Source organism: Labrus bergylta, chromosome 15, assembly GCF_963930695.1.
Source record: "Labrus bergylta chromosome 15, fLabBer1.1, whole genome shotgun sequence".
Taxonomy (NCBI): Eukaryota; Metazoa; Chordata; class Actinopteri; order Labriformes; family Labridae; genus Labrus; species Labrus bergylta.
The window spans coordinates 19,534,662-19,552,570 of NC_089209.1; the positions used below are offsets into that span (position 1 = coordinate 19,534,662).

The 17,909-nt window shown below is 40.6% G+C and overlaps 1 protein-coding gene across 3 annotated transcripts in view; it reads left to right on the forward strand.

Moving 5' to 3' along the window:
* The window catches only part of LOC109989760 (kelch-like protein 29), a 138,806-nt gene that overhangs the window by 69,409 nt on the left and 51,488 nt on the right, over window positions 1–17,909 (forward strand). For all 3 annotated transcript variants that reach the window (XM_065963403.1, XM_020641626.3, XM_065963404.1), the window contains 2 exons: window positions 2,071–2,604; window positions 17,065–17,203. In XM_065963403.1, coding sequence (XP_065819475.1) covers window positions 2,071–2,604; window positions 17,065–17,203 — 673 coding nt within the window. The remainder of the gene's footprint in view (window positions 1–2,070; window positions 2,605–17,064; window positions 17,204–17,909) is intronic.

Sequence of the window (17,909 nt, forward strand, 5' to 3'; positions counted from 1 at the left end):
ATACAGATATGTGTTTAATTTTAACTCTCTTTTCAAATGTTGTCATGACAATGAAATCAATTCCTTATAAACTCTATATGCATTCATTCAACCTTTATTTTAATCTCAAGAATCATTGAGGGCATGCTCTCATTTTTGATGATGTCGAGAGTACAACAAAACAGAGTTCATATGCACAAACAATAAATGTAAATAATGGCAACAAGACAATTAAAAACAGTTTAATTTAAAGACAGAGTTGTTTAAAATCATAGTTTTGAAGTGACCCACAGGAACAAGTCGTGAAGTTTGAAGGGCTGTTGCAATGTGTTTCATGTGAATGCAGCAGAGACGCTTGCAGTTTTACCAAATTAGGTGTTTGCCCCTGGAACTTCACGTTTCAGCCATTTACTGGAACGTGTTGAATGTTGACTACGAGACTGGTTTTACAAGGAAGTCATTTTTTTACCAAAATATTTTACCAATGATGGTAATGTAAAGTAATATTGTTAACGTAAATTGTAAATAAAATAGGACCCCATATTGAACCTTGTGGAACCCGTTTGACAATGGCAGAAACACAGAACTATTATTATCTAAAACCACACGCTGGTGTCTCTGTGACAGGTAGTCCTGGAACCACTCCCATGATACTGAATCAAAACCAACCTTACTTGGCCTCAGAAGGACCAAAGTGTGCTCAACAGTATGACAAATAATTTTGGTAAATCTACGAACCGCACAGCACAATATTTCTTTTTGTCAAGATCAGAAATTATGTCATTTCTAATAGAGGTAATCGCAGTGACAGTGCTATGATTAGCTCTGTACCCAGTACTCAGATTGATGCTGATTTAAGACATGATTGTTTAAGAGGAAAAATGTAATCTGATTATTAACTATTGATTCCCGAAATCGGCAAGACATAACAGGAAAAATAGGTCGATAGTTGTTCGCATCAGTTTTATCACTACCTTTATATAGTGGGACTACATGCACGCTCTTCCAGAACTGAGGGCAAACCCCAGTACCAATACACAGATTAAATACACATGTAATTTGTTCAGAAGTCAATAGGGCACAGAGCTTTAAAAAGCAAGGATCCAGGTGATCTGCCCCAGTTGCTTTCCTGAAATCTATAGTTTGTCGTGCCTCTCTGACAGCAGGAGAAGAGACGTTCTGCAAACTGAACTCTTAAGTCGGCTTTTCTGCAAAAAGAGAAAAAGTGAAGGACAAGCACATATAACAGAGTGGGTACAGACAGCTCAATGACAAGTGATTAAAAAAAGATCTGGATTCTTCTCAGGATTCTTTTGTTCCTTTTTTTTCTCACTGTCCTTTTTTGTCTCACTCCCCTGCCACCCGTCTCTGCCTGGACTATTATACCAGCAGATCTAGTGACACAAATAATGTGGGCTTTTTCTTTCTCTTTTGTAGCTTTTTGCACGCTGTGATTTGGCTTTTTGCCCCTTGGAAGACTGGCAAGCTATTTTTGGAGCTTGGACCCTGGCAGGGAGAGCTAGAGATGAGGGAGTATGAGAGGCTGAGTAGATGAGGGAGGCGGCACATGGGCCCAATAGAGCTTTGTCTTAACCAGCACAGCTTCAGCATCTTATACCTCAGGGTAGAGAAATGGTTGGCTCCAAGTGTCTGAGTAAACACAGACTCCTGCACAAATAATAATGTCAGCTGCAGCATGTATGCTTTCATATTCAGAAAAGCATTTGTTCAACTTTAGCAAAGATAAATCTCTTAATCTTTTTATAGTGTTTAAATTGGATGTAGGTCTGTATAATGGTGACATTGGATGGAGGTTTGTACATCGCTTCAAGTATTTTGTGTTTGATAAGAAGGACAGTTGTAAAACGGACAGTTGTAGTGTGGAGAGGAAGCTGGAATCTATCTTCTCATTTCATTCTCTGTCTTAATTTAAACATCTTATGTCAGCAATCAAGGCTTGTTTTGAACTTGCTTGAGTCTCCAATGCAATAATTCCATCTAGAACTTAACCACCTCTTTTATATTGTAAAAGCTTTTGATGCAGATGATTTATCTCCTTTTGCTCCTCTGTCTTTTTTTCTTCTTCTGTAGGTCCGACCTGGTCTGCACCAGTCGCAGTAGTGAGCCAGCCCAGCCTCTTGCCTCACACCTACACCCTCCCTCAGCCGCCCTCCTTCAGCCACAACGTGACCGTACAGTCACCCGTCGTCGGAGTAACCCCATCCATCCAGACACCTTTTCCACCCCAGCACCCTCTCATGACTGCCCACTTCCAGCTGACGCCAAACTCCACCCAGCAGCCACCCTCTATGGTTCTGACCATGCCCAGTCAGTCTCCTTTCCCTTCTGCTCAGCCCACAGTTGTACCGTCCATCCTAACTGCCCGTGCCAACCAGGTGCATCCAAACCATCACACCGTGAATGGCAACGGGCACTTGTCATCTCACCCCAGGCTCATCCAGCCCCCTGCCCTACCTTTGACAAATGGACAGGCAGCAGCAGCAGCAGCAGCAGCACATGCTCCACCCTCAGCTGCAGACAATCATGACAGTACTAATGGGCTGCAAATGCTGCGGACAGTCGGGATAGGGAAGTACCAGTTCAGCGACCCAGGACATCCTAAAGGTAAGCACAGATAGGCTCACCTGATGTTCTCCTCACAAGTGGATTTTTTAGGTTTTCTTACAATCACATTCATTCACATTAAATATGGAACCTCTCACAACTCCCTTTAAAGGCTGAATCAAAGCAGATCTGTTCAGCCGAGAACCTAGGCTCTGAAGTGAATCCAAACCAGGGAGCTGTTAGGTATTAAATCAATGTACCCTGAACTCTCTGTTCCTTGTGACCCCTCTTTATGCGAGCTCGTGCTGGAATGAAAGACACTGTCCCCTCTCCTGTTTTCTCTCTGTGCACCAGAGCAGTTTCAGATGCCAACAGTCGTAAACAAGCGAGCACACGCTCAAGCAAGGGGTTGTTAAAATACAACCAGAGCCAATTCACTTCAAAGCTTCTCCAAGGTCTCAGAGGTTGTTTTGGGTCCACCTCTGTTCTCTGATACTGCTTATGTAGGGTGGAAGGAAGAACATGTTGGCCTGATCTGAAACTCCTGTAGCGTCTGTAACTGTTGTGCTGTGGTTAAAAGTGTGTTGTGTGAGCTTTCAGTCTCTGCCCTCACTTTTCTCTCTCAGTCTATTGAATCCTTGTTGAATCACTGTGTGTTTGTGAAGGTGCTTCAGAGCTGAAAATCACGTCTTAGTCTACAAGTAGAAATTGGTGTTTGGTTTAACCTTGGGGAGTTTATGATGCAGTGAGCCAGAAACAGATGTTTGCAATCCTCCGACCAATTTTCACAATTAATGAAGCTTTTAATTTCAGTTCAGATTGTTTTCTTTCCTGAATTATTTTGATCATTAAAAATGTGTGCAAATAAACTTAAAGGTTGCAGAAAAGTAATTATGCTTTGTGCTGCCTGTGTAACACTGAAATTAGACTGCAGGTAGAATTGGAAATAGATATTGAGACAAGCTTCAGTTTTGTTCAAGTTTTATCAAATGAAAGCTTCTTTGCTCCTGTTTTGAATAGATTGCTGTAATCCATTAAAGATGTCCACGCACAGAAAGGTAATATACAGTGAGGGAAACAATTTGGGAGTGTTAATATTCAGACCCATGTATGTAAAGCTCTTCAATGCTACTCACACACAGAAAAATAAATATATTTTATTTTGAAGAGATAAGAAAGCAGCTACAGGTCAGAGTTCAGAGTTTCTGCAGCCCTCTAAACATAAAGTTGGGATAAAAGACTAAAAAAAATCTAATCCTAGGGCAGAGGTTTTTGGGTTACACACACATCTGTCATTAAACATGGCAGCACATAAAGGCAGCTTCTACACAGGGTTCAGTCTGTCCCAAAGAGTGCATTTAAAACCCCTCACAGCAGACAAAAAAAAACGTTACACCACATGACTTCTTCGTTCAGTCTGACACCAGTCGGGGCTTCTGGGGTGAAAGCCAAAAGGAGAATCAATTAAGTGCTCAAACTCTCACTGTGCCACTTAAGTAAGTGGAATACTTTGATTGGATTGTTGGTGAATTAGCATCTTGAAAGACGTCCAAAATATTCTCAAGTTGAATCAATCTAATCAAGAATTAGCTGACTTTTCTTTTGGTCTTTTAAATAATCAGAGACTGGTCATGTCACATGTCACACTGAAGGGATTTCAAAAGTAATTATACAACAAAGAGTTTAGACAGAATAGCCTGTTCTTAGCTTTAAAAAAAGCTAGAGTCTTTGGTATCAATGCTAGCAGGTGCTGATTTGCAGATGAGGTATTGTGGCTTTTTAAGGCAAATGCCTGGACTTATGAGAAGCTGATAGAGCTCTTTTACCTTAATCCAGCTGCACACACTTATTGTGTGTGCGTGTGTGTGTGTGTGTGTGTTTCACTCCTGCTCAGCTTCTTGGGTGTGACTGCACGGATGTTTTTGTCAGATGTCAGCATTGAAGCCAAACAGCACAGTGACAAAAATCACACTCTGTGTTTGATTTGTTTTGCCTTCAAAGGGAGCAATTTGTCTTCACTCTGCACCAACAACTGTGTGCTCCTCTCTGCGTGGGTGTGTGTCTGTCTAGGGCTCTGTCTGTGTTTCTGTTTTCATTATATAGTGTGGTGTTTGTTTGTGTGAAGATTCACACGGAGCAGCTTGATGGCAGCTCTAACCTCATCACCTCCTGACATATTTCAGTTACTGCCTACTCTACCTCCTGCTTCCTCCATCCACAACAGGTTTTTTTTTTTTCCATCACAGCTGCCTGTCAAAGTGAACAAATCAAACTCTAAAACCTTCTAACCAATTGTTAATTTCTCTCACACGTCCCACTCCCCTCTCAGTTTTCTATTGTCACCTTTTTTGCTGAAGTAAGCAGAATTTGGGAGAGCTTTCAAACTCTTACATACTGTAATCTCTTCACATCTGTGGCCTGAGCTGGAGCAATCACAGCTGTCAGCACTTTTTTGTAAAACTCGGGGAAAACAGTTGATGTTTGAAAAGGAATATAAAAACCAAATAATAGGACACAGCATGGCTAGAGCAAGAAAGACAGGATAAACATGAGAGAGTCGCAGAGAGGGAGAGAGAGATGCAGAGAGCAGAGAGCAGAGTGTGTCTATTGAGCGAGTCATTATAATCGATGTCTGTCTTGATGAATATCAGCCAGGAGAAGCTCGTCCTGAGCTCATTAGGGACAGGCCAGCTCACTGCAAACGTTACCGAGCACATCTTAAGCAGCCTGCAGAACACTGCTGAACACATCTTAAATGGAAATAATTATTTCCACATTTGTTTGTTTTATAAAGGTTACTGGTGTAAACTCAAGCAGCCACTCCAATTATTTATATATTCATATATATAGAGGACTGTTGGTAGCTGTGTTGTGTTTAAAAGGGAGAAGATGAATAGCAGTCTCTGCATGTGCTCTAGCTTTGGTTAGATAGAAGGGTCACAGTGAGATCTGTGGGGCAACCTGCTGCCGCACTGAGAATGTGAAGCCGCTCCTCGACTCTCTTGTCATGTAAAACATTCATTTTAACGCTTCCTTCCAACCTCAATGTCATTCACTGGTCCGTTTGTCTTCTCTCTCACACGCCTTCATACCGGCAGAGATGCATGTACTTTATGCACGCAAGGACGAAACGTACTCAAGTGCATGGATTGAGTGTACTGTAAACAGAGTTTTCGAGTGTTATTTCACTATCTCTATTTTTAGCTCTAGGTAGCTCTTGTTGAAGCCAAAATGAAATTCACAAGTGCTGGGGATGTTGCAAATAATTAATGAGGTTGAAATGTATTCAATGTGGACTCACAATGTGCAGCTAACTTTCTCAAACGAAAACACACGGTAGCAGAGCTTATTGGTAACCTTGGCACATGAGTCCATTTGGGAGCTACATTTTAATAATTGAGACTCAAACATCTCTTTTTCAAACAGCAGAGAGTGTGCAGACGTAGCTGAACTTCATTCTAAAAGTGAATCAGAATCAGAAATATTTAATTAATACCCGTTGTTGTAATTTGGGCGTTACACTTCATGACTGGGCGTTTTCCCTGGCATCTTCTCAAATCTTTTTCGGGGTGATGATTTGCCAAAAGGCTTCTCATATTAGTCGTATTCCCCGACGTGTAGGTTCTGGCAGTGTCTGCATATAGTTTTTTTGTTTGTTCAACACCTTCTCCTTTCTCATTAGTTGATTCAGGTAAACCGAAGTGCTTCCACACAATCAGTGGAGCATCGACAGTTTCAGAATGGTCACCCTCAAATAACGCCATGGTCTGCCATTTTTGCTGTACTGAGGCAGCGAGCCGAGCGCAAAGGAGGATGGGGGTGCCTGGGGACGATGGTCTCTGTAGTTCCCACTACAGTTACATCACCAGTCAGCAGACATGTCTTAAATCTGAGGAGGAAAGCTGCCCGCTCTCCTTCTTTCTCCCCCTCGTTATCATATTTTAAAGGAGCGGAGCCTCTCCAGCAGCTCAGTGCATTACATCCCCCCCCAAAGTTGATATAGGGACGGAGGATAGCTCATTAAGATTGATGATTCCTCGTCCACCTCATACAGAACGCCTCGCCGGCTTCATTAATCACCAGGATTTTTCAGATAAAGCTCGGAGTCGGCACGGTGGCATGACAGGGAGCCTGACAGCCTCAGCCCCTTGCGTGCGTAATCACAGACACAGTGAAGCCGAGGAGAAGCTGCCGGGCTCCCTGCCACGCTAGAGAAGGCACCGTGTCCACGCCTCCCTCCTTCCTCTATACTCTCCTCCACCTATACTCTCCTCCCTCCTCGCTCATCCTGTCCTCCTCAATGCAATTTTGTGTCCGTTTCTTTCACTCCCCCCCCCCCACACACACACACACACACCATGCTAACATCCACCTGCTACCCACACTCACTTACCACCTCTGGGTTTCCCTCTTTATTTTCTCACCTCTTCTTTTGTTTCAGTATGTTATCAACACCTTCAAACCTTTTCGCCAAGCCTTTGTTAGATTTATACGCAGCAAAGTTTCCCACTGAGTCTTAGGTCAGTCAAGTGCAGAGAGTGTGGGGTGGGGGGCTTTTGGCTTTTGGTGAGATTACCCCACACATACATACAGAACATGATTATGGATGAAACAAATGAAAGTGGCGTTCATTTAACACTATAAAACGTCATTACATATCAAAGTCCTGCATTTATATTCTTACATTTGTAAAAGTACAATAGTCTTATTGGGAAAATCTTAACGTTGACAGAAGTATATGAAGGAAGTAAGTCCTTAAATGACCCTGACTCTCAGACGCCTTGTGTCAGAGGCTTTCTGATACGACCCATTACTCCCCACGAGTCAAATGTTAATGTGTTACTTCTCACATCAGTCATGGAATAGGCAGCAATGCATTATTAATGAGGCCGAGTGTGAACACAGCAGATGATAGCAGGAAGCCAGTCAATAGTGGATGTTTCTCTCTAATGAGAAGTGTAATTGAAACAGAGAGAGAAGTCAGTATCCAGTAAACAGCAGCAGATGTGCTGCAACACCTCAGCAGATGCATCAACGAGACCAAAACGAGTCTCGGAATTGAAAGCATTTTTACTCGGTCTTGTCTCGGCCTCAGACTGGGTGGACTCTTGGTTTTTAGTATCAAGACCAGTCAAGACTTTCACTTATAGGCTTCTTTCTCATGTCATTTCTGTGATTAGACAGAAAAAGCCCCTTTCTAACAAAAATAACAAATGACTTCAATTCACTTGTGTTTTGAATTGTATCCCCGGTTATGGCCGCATCCTTCCCGGAGCTACGGTCTAAGACAGTGACACGCCAGCTGCACACAAGATAATGATTTCTTTTGTGAGATTTATGGTCTTGGTCTTGACTCGGTTTCGATCACTAAATGTCTTGGTCTTGTCTCGGAGCACTCTGGTCTTGGGTAAGTCTTGGTCTCGGTTAGTGTGGTCTTGACTACAACACTAGTTCATGGCGTGCTCACTTCTGAGTGGAAAGTCTCACACGCTCCTTGAATTTTTCAAATGCATACAAGCCATCAAATAAATACTATCGACCGGACAAGACATTAGTTTGATTACTTTTAATTCAGTTTGCTGAGGTCCAGGATAAAACGAAGTACTGTATTACAGAATTAAACTTACATCTTTACAAGGACGCTTAAAAGCTGTAAGCAAGCACTGTAAGTTTGTTGAGCATTTCAGTTGTGTAATCGATAGTTTTCTCTCCCTGAAGAAGAGGGAGAGAGGGAGAGAGAGGGAGAGAGGAGAAGAGGAGGAATGAAATAAAGAAAAATGATGAAATTCAAAGATTACTGGTCTAAGTCCACCTGAGGCTCTGGGAGCTCATCTCAGAGATACAAGCCAACCCAAGAACCTTTCTGTGACTGCTGTAAACACACATTTGGTGCTTACAGAGTGCTTACAATTTGAAGAAGTGTGAGGGTGAGGAGGTTTGGCACAGCTGATGCTGTTGTTTCCAGGCTTCAACTGGAGGCAGCCGAGGAGAAAATCACCTAATACATTTGATTAGTACTCAGAAGGAGATTGCACTTGATAGAGCTCAGGCATATTTGCTCTACAGAAATGTTTTTAAAAAATCACGGCCATTCTTTAACGGGCATTTTCAAAGATGTGCTTAACATATAAAATAAAATATGGATACTTAAACTCCATTCGATCTGCTGAGTCCATCTGCACCTTTAAGAAAAAGCTAAAGACCCAGCTCTTTCATGAATACCTACTAAGTTAATGGTGATGGTCTCAATATTATTGATGATGATGATGATGGCACCTAGGCCAAACACGCCCCTCCAGTAATGTTTCTGTGCCCACACTTTAAGAAGTACTGGTGTTGAGAGTTTTTCTAAGAGACATCATGTGAAGGTTTACTCTCTCTGCCTCGGGTCATACAAGAGCCAGTCTGGCATTTCATCATCCAAAGTCTGAGTTTTCAGCTGAGTGTACAGGTTGACCTGAGTGAGAGCCTGGGGACAAGTTTGATATTTGTTGTAGTCGTGATGTTGTGGCATAAAGTCAGACCTTGATTTCAGTAAGTGCTGAAGTAATCCAGAGAAAGCTGAGAGACCGAAAGCAGTAAGTTAAAGTACAATGAAAACACAGTTTGTGTCTACTTTCTCTGAAAGGGGGCATCATTATTTTACACAGGCTCTGTGACAAGATGATTATTTCCATTTGAATGGCCTTGTTTATCCGCTGGGGTTTATTATTCTGTAGCCTTCCAGCAATTACTATAAAATAGTGACTTAGCCTTTTTAATGAACCAGGAGGACTGAGATGTGATGCCACTCAGTTCTCATCAAAACTCAGATCAAATCCCCTTCAAGCTCATAGTACAATATCTACAAATAGCTGCCACTTCTCATAAACACAACATCTAATCAGGATTATTCTCCCTCGACATTGTCTTGCCTAAAGTTGTGTGTGAGTGCTTGTATTTGCAGGAGAAGTTGCTAGTGTTTGGCTCCTGCATATGCATGGCTGCGTGTGTCTCCCTGCATCAGTGGTCTTGTGTTTCTGCACAATGACAATGTCATCTGTTGGGAGGTAGATGAATTATTGAACCCAGAGCAGAGTTTGACAATGATGCGGTGCATAATGCCTCAGCAGAAAGTTTGTGAAAAATCTGTGAAGAGGCTCAGTCCACTCTTTAAATTAGAGCTGGTGAACTTCAACTGGATGCACTGAATCTCAATCTGAAGTCATTTCAGAGTAAGTATAATTAATTTAAAGATGTTAAGTCAGTGTGGCTATCAAGTTTATCTAAACACATTTTATAAGAAATCAAATAATATTATGTGTGTTTGAAATAATTGCTGTCCAATCAGAGGCTGTTGCTATGGAACAGTTTGTCTGCTGTCCTTTGGCTACTTTAACATTTCAGAAGGGTTATAGTTGCTCGAATAGATATTTAGTAAGCAACCCAATACAAATTGTGGTTCACCTCTTTATGTCAGCTACTCCTGTGTATACTGTCGTTTGATTGGATTTCATTTGGCAGCATTGCAATTGGTTGTCAGTACACCAATCAGAGCGTTCATCTCCACAGAATATCTGAGTCAGATATCGCTTTGCCTCTGTGCAATGCCTGTCAGCACCTGTGTGTCCAATCAGACTCAAAGCTGATCGTTTGTTCTTACTGACATTGTTCCATTTTTTTTCTAGATCCTTGCTTGTGTTGTACTTACTCTCTGATGTACGTCGCTTTGGATAAAAGCGTCTGCTAAGTGAATTGTAGAATTGTAGAATATTGGTGTCAATTTATTTAAAAGAAAAAGCAGCTACTACTTATCATCAGATCATGATCATTAGTTTCCTTCCCACTTTCATTAACCAGTGAGTGATGATTCATTGTGGAGTGTATTTAACTGTTTCAGATCTCTACCTGTACTGTCTGACTCTGAGGTAGATGTCCAAACGTTAGTCCTTAGCACCTTTATTAAATTATATATTTTGTACGTATTTTTGTACCTCCATTTGTGGAGTGGCTGAAGTGCAAAGTTTCCTTCTATCATGTTAATTAAACTAAGATTATTATGATGAACTATTGATGTGTCTTTATCTCTTCTCAGTTGTCCACCACTCCCACACTCTTCAGTTAGTGTGCTGGGATGAGCTTGTAAATAACATTTGATGTCCTTGTTGCTGACACCATCAGACTGGCAGACTGATTTGTGATTGAATGTGTGCACACATAAAACTCTAACATTAACATCAAGCGGCCGTAAAGGTGGTAGAAAAATGTGATGCTGTAAAAAAAAAAGTATTTTGTACTCCTGGAAAGTTTGAATTAAACGGGAATCAGGAATTGGATTTCTTTATTTTTAGTTTGAAACGCCTGACCCAGAATAATGAGAACAGAAGTTCTGTCCCAGTTATTCCTGTAGAAGAATCTGTCCTGTGGTGCATCTGCCGCAGGTTAGACTCACTCTCATGGATTGTAAGGAGAGAAAATAGATTATCACAGTTTATTTTTATTTGTTTTTATGATTTACTGGGTGAAGTGGAGAGAGGAATATTATGAAAACAAGTCTATAATTGCTTCAAAAAACATGTCACCTTTAACTCAAAGTTTAACTCAGATATTTTATCCAGCAACATTCTGTCATTTCATTTGACTTTGATACATTATTGATTTTTGTAATTTATTAATTACCAAAAATGTTAAAAGGATAAATGAGATCAGTCCTGGAAATGTAAACAGTTACACTGTAATAAGCTAACATGTTTATATTCCTGTAGCTTAATGTTGCTATTATCGTAGTCGTCCATGCAGAAACTGTGATTATGTTGATCTTTTTACTGGCACAGACCACAGCAGTACAAATATCACAACACTGCAGGCACAAAGATTCTGTACAAAGACGAAAGTTCCTGAAAGAGTTTCTGCTTTCAGAAAACTGGTTATTGATACAACCATTATTTGAAATCTCTGCCATGTTTTTTAAGAATCTAATACTTAAACAGACAAGCTATAAATGAAGGTAGCATGAACAGAACGAGGCTAAAAGCAGTGTTTCTATGGCAACCCTTGAAACAAAAATTCCTCTTCCTCTCTAAATGGTGTTAGCTTAAGGAGCAGTGTCTCTGCAACTGTAAATGCTCATGTAATTATAGACTGAGGTTAAAATATCTGCATCCGCCATGGAGGAGATGAGCTGTGAGCTGTGATGTCATGACTGCAGCACTAAAGTCTTGTTAATGAAGATGCCACTGCACCAGCCTGGACCAGCAATAGACTGTCTCCTCTTTATTTAACTCACTAAAAGAACAAATAACAATAGAACTTAATATGACATCCTGTCACACTGTTGCAGCAGGTCATCAGATGCTCACAGGCCTCTATTTGTTTGTGTTTCTAACCTCTGAGTACGCTCTTGTATTTGCCTCAACTCTGTTCTGCTAGTGCCAAATTGTTGTCCAGAGTGCAGAAAGGGCAGAGCAGAGCTGAGCTCTCTGCTCCTCCAGGTCTTTTCTCACATGCTGATTGGAGAAGGCAACAAAGGCCCAGATGATGCCTCTCTCTCTCTCTGTGTGTCCCTCGGTTACTCCCCCGGCTCAGTCCAGGCTGGTTGACAGCGCAGTGAGGCTCGTGCAGCTCCACTCGGCAGATTGGTGCAGGGGGAATATATAAAGCGTCCTCATCATGGACTATTCTACGAGGCTGTATGGAGCTACTGCCGCCTTTCAGACAGAAATCAGGAGAGTCTGGAGGAGGCCTCGAGGAGTTCTGGTGCCTCAATGAGCTGATTTTCTGAGGGCCTGCTCAGGCTGTTGAGACGTCTGCAGAAATGAACGAGGCTGTGATTGTTAGAGGTGCTTCACAGACTTCTCAGAGGCTGGATTTCCCTTTCCGGAAATCCAGGCTTGACTTGGTGACATCTAAATATGTAAGTTTTTTCCTTGGAAATTCCTTTGAGCAAATAAAAAGGACATAAATCACATCAGAGTTATTTTACAGTGATCTGTTGTTTTGCTTTTCTTTCTCAGATTCTAAAAATTATTTTGCAATGTATTTTTAAACAAAATTTCAAATTGTGTTTAATTTTCCTTTCTTTATTTCTTCATGGACATTTGTATCTGATGAGTTATTCTCTCTTGTCTTGAACAAACATTAATTCATTAAGAAGAGTAGATTATTTTTTAAAGATACATTTTTGGGCCTTTATTAGATGAAACATCTGAAGAGAAACAGGAAATGTTGGGAGGAGAGAGTGGAGGATGACATGCAGCAAAGGGCCAAGGTCAGATTCAAACCCACAGCTTCTGTACATGGGGCGCTCAACTTAACTACTAGACTATCAGCTGTCCCAGAAGAGTTGATTTGATCAAACAAATATATATATATAAATACTTACAAGAGCACTCGAGAAACAGTTAGAATCTAAACATTACCTAGGTGATTAATATAAATGTTAATTTATTTTAAATTCTTACAGTTAAAAAGACTGGAGAAGTCAAAATAAATAAGAAGTAAGGTAAAAGAAAATATACCCATACTGTTCTAATATTTATAATAAATAATAATTTATTTGAATTTAGTAAAAACATTCCCCACATTTCCAGATGTTTGTAAAACTGATATAATGTCACATATTTGATACCAAATGTTTTTGTTGTTTTCTGATGCTTTTTGAATGAATGTTTAGTTCGATCCAGTGACCACAAAAGAACAAACTGTGAAACCTTTATTTTTTCATGAAGAAAAATTAAATAGCAAGCTATCTTATAAAGCATTTCTTGAGTCACTCTTAAGCAGCAATACGTTATTCATTCTCAACTATTTTTGGATTCAGAGCGATTTTAAAATTCAAATTCATTAGATTGTATTTTCTTTCATTCCTTTTTTGTTTCTTTGATATTACTCAAACAACCTGCTGAAAAATGGAAGTCTGAAATAACGAGATCCCACAGGAACAGTGAAAATGTCAATGAGCTTTATTTTGAAAATTAGAATTTAAAACATACAGAATGTAAAACATATTATCCATCTTCTGATTCAAACAGATTTTCATTAAGTGAGAACATATTAAATGGAATGCTTAGTGAGCATCGTATGGCCTCTTCCTAAATACTGCAGCAAACAGAAATACAATTCTTACTGAAAAAAAACATCTCAGTGAGTAGAAGATTTCTAAAAAGTGTTTGTTTAAATGTCTATCAGAATCAGAGCTGATTCAGGCTTTGTGGCTGTCAGACGTCAAGCCTGTTAAGGATAACAATTCATTATTATTTGATCTTTGTTGTTAAGTAATCATCCTCATGTTGTTCTGATTTAAATCTTGGAGGCCTCATTTAATAAAATACAAACACATACAATCTTATTAAAATAGTGTAAAGGTTTTGAATTGATATTTATCTTTGACGTAAAATGTAAACTGGGTTACTACATTTATAAGATTAATATTAAACATAGACCAAGCTTTTATTTTTGAAATATGAATTTAAAATAGAACATTTGAACTGAAAATTGACTTCAGTGCATTCAGTATATTCTCTCAGCTCTATAGCTGATATGAGGTCGTTCCTTTGCTTTTGAAGAAAGGAGTATCATTTTATTGTCATTTCCTGCGTGAGAAACGGCGCATCACTGCATCAGTAAAGACGTGTTGTGGTGACTTCCTTGTCCGGGCTTCAGAAAACCTCGTGTCAGGGAGGCGTTGATCAGCTAGCATGGTTTTCCCTGCGTTATTATACTGAGTGTTGGTATGCATTGATTGTGAAACGTGTCAGAGAAGAAAGAGGTCAGAGCGAAGCCGTCAGCCTCCTTTCTGCTGCTAAAAACCATAAAAAAAAATGTTTTTAAAGAAAAATAATCAAAATGATCTCCTACTACATCTCGATGACTTCTTTTTTTTCTTACCTATTCTCATTTTGTAAAATGTAACCATAATTCTTGATTTAAACATTATTTACCATGAATCTAAAAAGAAACATTCTCTTTTTTTATGTATGTTAGATTTTTTTTCTTTTTCTAATAATGGACATTTGACCAATTTTTTACTTTTGAATTCATTGCAGAAGCAGAAGCACAAGGAAAAATACAGAACCTATGTATCAAGAAATGTCTTGAATACAAAATGGTGGAGCTGCAAATCAGCACATGAAAAACACAGATCTCAAAAATGCAACTAATGGCGTGAGGCCTCGCCCCTTCCGCAGCAGCAAATCACAACTCAGTGAGGACTAACCACACCTTATAGCACTCTGATAGGTTACTGGAACCAAAACCAAGGACCCCATTGGCCCCAGAGCTCAGATGTTTTACAGTATAGTTACTAGGCTGAGCTGCAGAGTCGGCCCTGTGGTCTGTCGACCAATCAGGAAGAACCAGCTCAGGCCCTCAGCACTATAGTGAGGCGATCAGAGAAAGGGAACTACTCTAGCCAATGTCCACCAAAATATTCTGAAGAACTGTCGCACCTTAGCCACATGAGAGTTTCTGTGTGCAAAACAAGCGTACTACTTCTTCATCCGTGTGGACTCCCCTCAAGAGATTCTTCTGGAGGAGTATTGAGACGTCTGGTGTTTCAAAGCCGCTGTGGTCCCATTGAACTCGGCTGTGGTCAAAACACTCCATGCTGAAGTTGGGTAAAGGGGGACGCCATGTGCAGTTTCATGGTCCAGGGTGTCGTTGAGGTGTTCCAGGGGGCCATAGTTATCTTTTCCATCAGGCATTTAGATGTGTCTGCACGGCTCAGAGGGAGGCGGCCATTGTTTGCTGACAGGCCGAGTTCTCTGTCTCCTCCTCTCACTTTCTCTATTCTTGGGTCAAAAGGGTGGTACGCACTGCGGCTGATTGGAGGTGAGAGCCATATCGGTCTGTGGAGATTCACTAATGCACACTCAAACTTACTCACTGTGTGTTCACTATTCACAGTTCGTGCTCACACATCAGATAACTGGCCGACAGACAGGCAGGTGAAGGTGAAGAGGAAGGTGGAGAGAGCAAAAGATTGATGAGAGAGAAACACCAGCCTTTGTGTTTGCATGTGTACGTACATCTCACTCTAACTCATGCTGCTGTGTATCTAGTCTAAATAAATCAGACATGTTGTCAAAAACTGGATCTATTATTTTGTTTTTCTCCTCTTCTGTATTCAGCATGTTTAATAACCAGGTCATTTTCTCTCTGCTCATTCATTCTTTGATACAAAAACTCTGAAGGATGCAGCTCTCATTTAAAAGACTTTCATCAAAGTGAGCCTCTGAGTTGCACCTCTTTTGTCATGAGTCTTTTTTCTGTTTAATTTCATCTGCTGAATGAATTCAGAGCTGAGCTCCCAGTGTCAGTCAGGAGAACGGAGGCGCTAAATGAGAGCATGTTTCAGCAAAATGGAGGGCCGTGTGTCATTCTGGGTTAATCAAACATCTGATTTAAGTCTGACGTAAACTCACACCTCTTTGATGATCTCCTTTATTTCAGCACCAACGGGTGTTGTCACTACAATCACTAGTCTGATCAGTTTCTGGTGTTTAATGAATAGATGGATGAGTAGAGCACTTATTGCTGACTATTAGAGGATTTTCCACCTTATTTATCTAAATCATCGTGTATCTCTTTGTTATCTTTCTCCAGCAAGAAATATGTGCCTTTAACGCAGACTTTTGCTCTGTGCCAAGTATTTGTTTACTCTGCAGCCTGCAGCCTCAATAAAATCTGTTCATTCTCAGACGACAGTAAAGAAGCTTGGCTCCCTCTGTAACCATCTGCATTATTGTGCGTTCTCTTTAGTGGAACAAGTTGCTCATCTCCCGCTGATATTTCCTGTCAGCCTCCCCTCATGATGCCTCATTAAGACGCAGAGAAACAAGAACCTCCGACCCCACACTAAAGCTTAGCTTAACACGGTGCTGCTACGTTATACTACTCATCTTGTACCGAGGTCTTCAGGAGAACAGTGTTTGGCGATTGTGTTTTTTTCTCTCTCTAGAAAGAAAGAAAGAAAGAAAGAAGGACAATGCTGGGTGGGTCGGTGGGGGGTGGGGGGGGATTGTCATTTTCTGTAAGCGATTGAGGGAAAGGAAGCGGGTATCGGGGGTTCAGGCAAAAGCGATTGTTTTCTGATTGAGCAACATTTGAAGGTCATCTCTTTGACGAGTAGGTCGCTTGTGAGAAGCCAACATTTTTTATTGTTATAAATAATGCATCGACAGAGTCTCTGTTTTCAGCTCACATCTTCCAGACGCTTTTAAATCTCATTCAGCTTCTCTTGTGGAGTTGTAGCTCAGCAGTGAACGGTAACAGAGGTCAAATACACTTATTCAAATGTATTTCCATAATAATGATACCTTTTGATCCCATTTCTAGTCGTTGCATTTTGCATGTTTTAAAACATTTGATTAAATCTGCACATATCACTTCTCCTCTATCAGATCATATTGTGTCCCACAAATCTGAACTTTTCAACATTTTCTTCTATTTCTTGCTGTCATGCTACTGTTTCTCATGTTTGTACAGGAAAATAATTCTAAACCCTCTTTCTGCGTTGTCTGTTTCTTTTTTCTTGTTCCACAGAGATGTTGAAGGAGTTGAACCAGCAGCGCAGAGCGAAAGAGTTTACAGACCTGAAAATAATAGTTGAAGGCAAAGAGTTTGAAGTCCACCAAAATGTTCTAGCTTCCTGCAGCTTGTATTTCAAGGACCTGGTGAAAAGGTTTGCCTTCTCTCCCCCCCCCCCCCCCCCTCACACCAGCTCTTGATCCAATCTGTTCTTTTCATAGGGCGCATTTGTGTCGCTTTTTTCCCCTTCCCCTCTCTCTCTCTCTCTCTCTCTCTCTCTCTTGCAGGTGTGTGAAGACTTTGGTTCCTATCACAGGGCCAGCAGCCATTCCTTCCTCTTCCCACTTAAATGAATGTATCTGAAAGTGGAGAATAAAGGTCAAACCTCGTCATTACCTTTCCTCCCCATGTAGGGCAATTTAAACACATTTCCATTTTAATGAGCAGAGAAAGTGTTCCATGACTGGGGATGATTTAAAACTGGACAAAGGACCAAAACAAAAGAATCATACATTTTAAACTATAGGCGATAATTCACCAAAGTCAGACTGTCTTCTGTGGGTACAGAGTTTTTTGCAACACACCAGCCCTTTTCATATGCTAATAAACCCCGTCAGTGTAATAAAAACGACGTTTCAGAGTCCTAAAGTAGCCACAAAAAAAAGAGCATCTAAGACAGTTTCCTGAAACGTAGCTTTCACATGTTAACACCACCCTTTACTGATGTTTTTCTTTGATTTTAATCTAAGTATTCCCTCGGTATTCTGCCTTTCATACTCTTTTTTTTTTTTGGTCTTCGTAGCCCTAATATTCTACTGGGTGCTTGTTTGCCTGCACATGTATGTGTGTCGGCCTTTAAG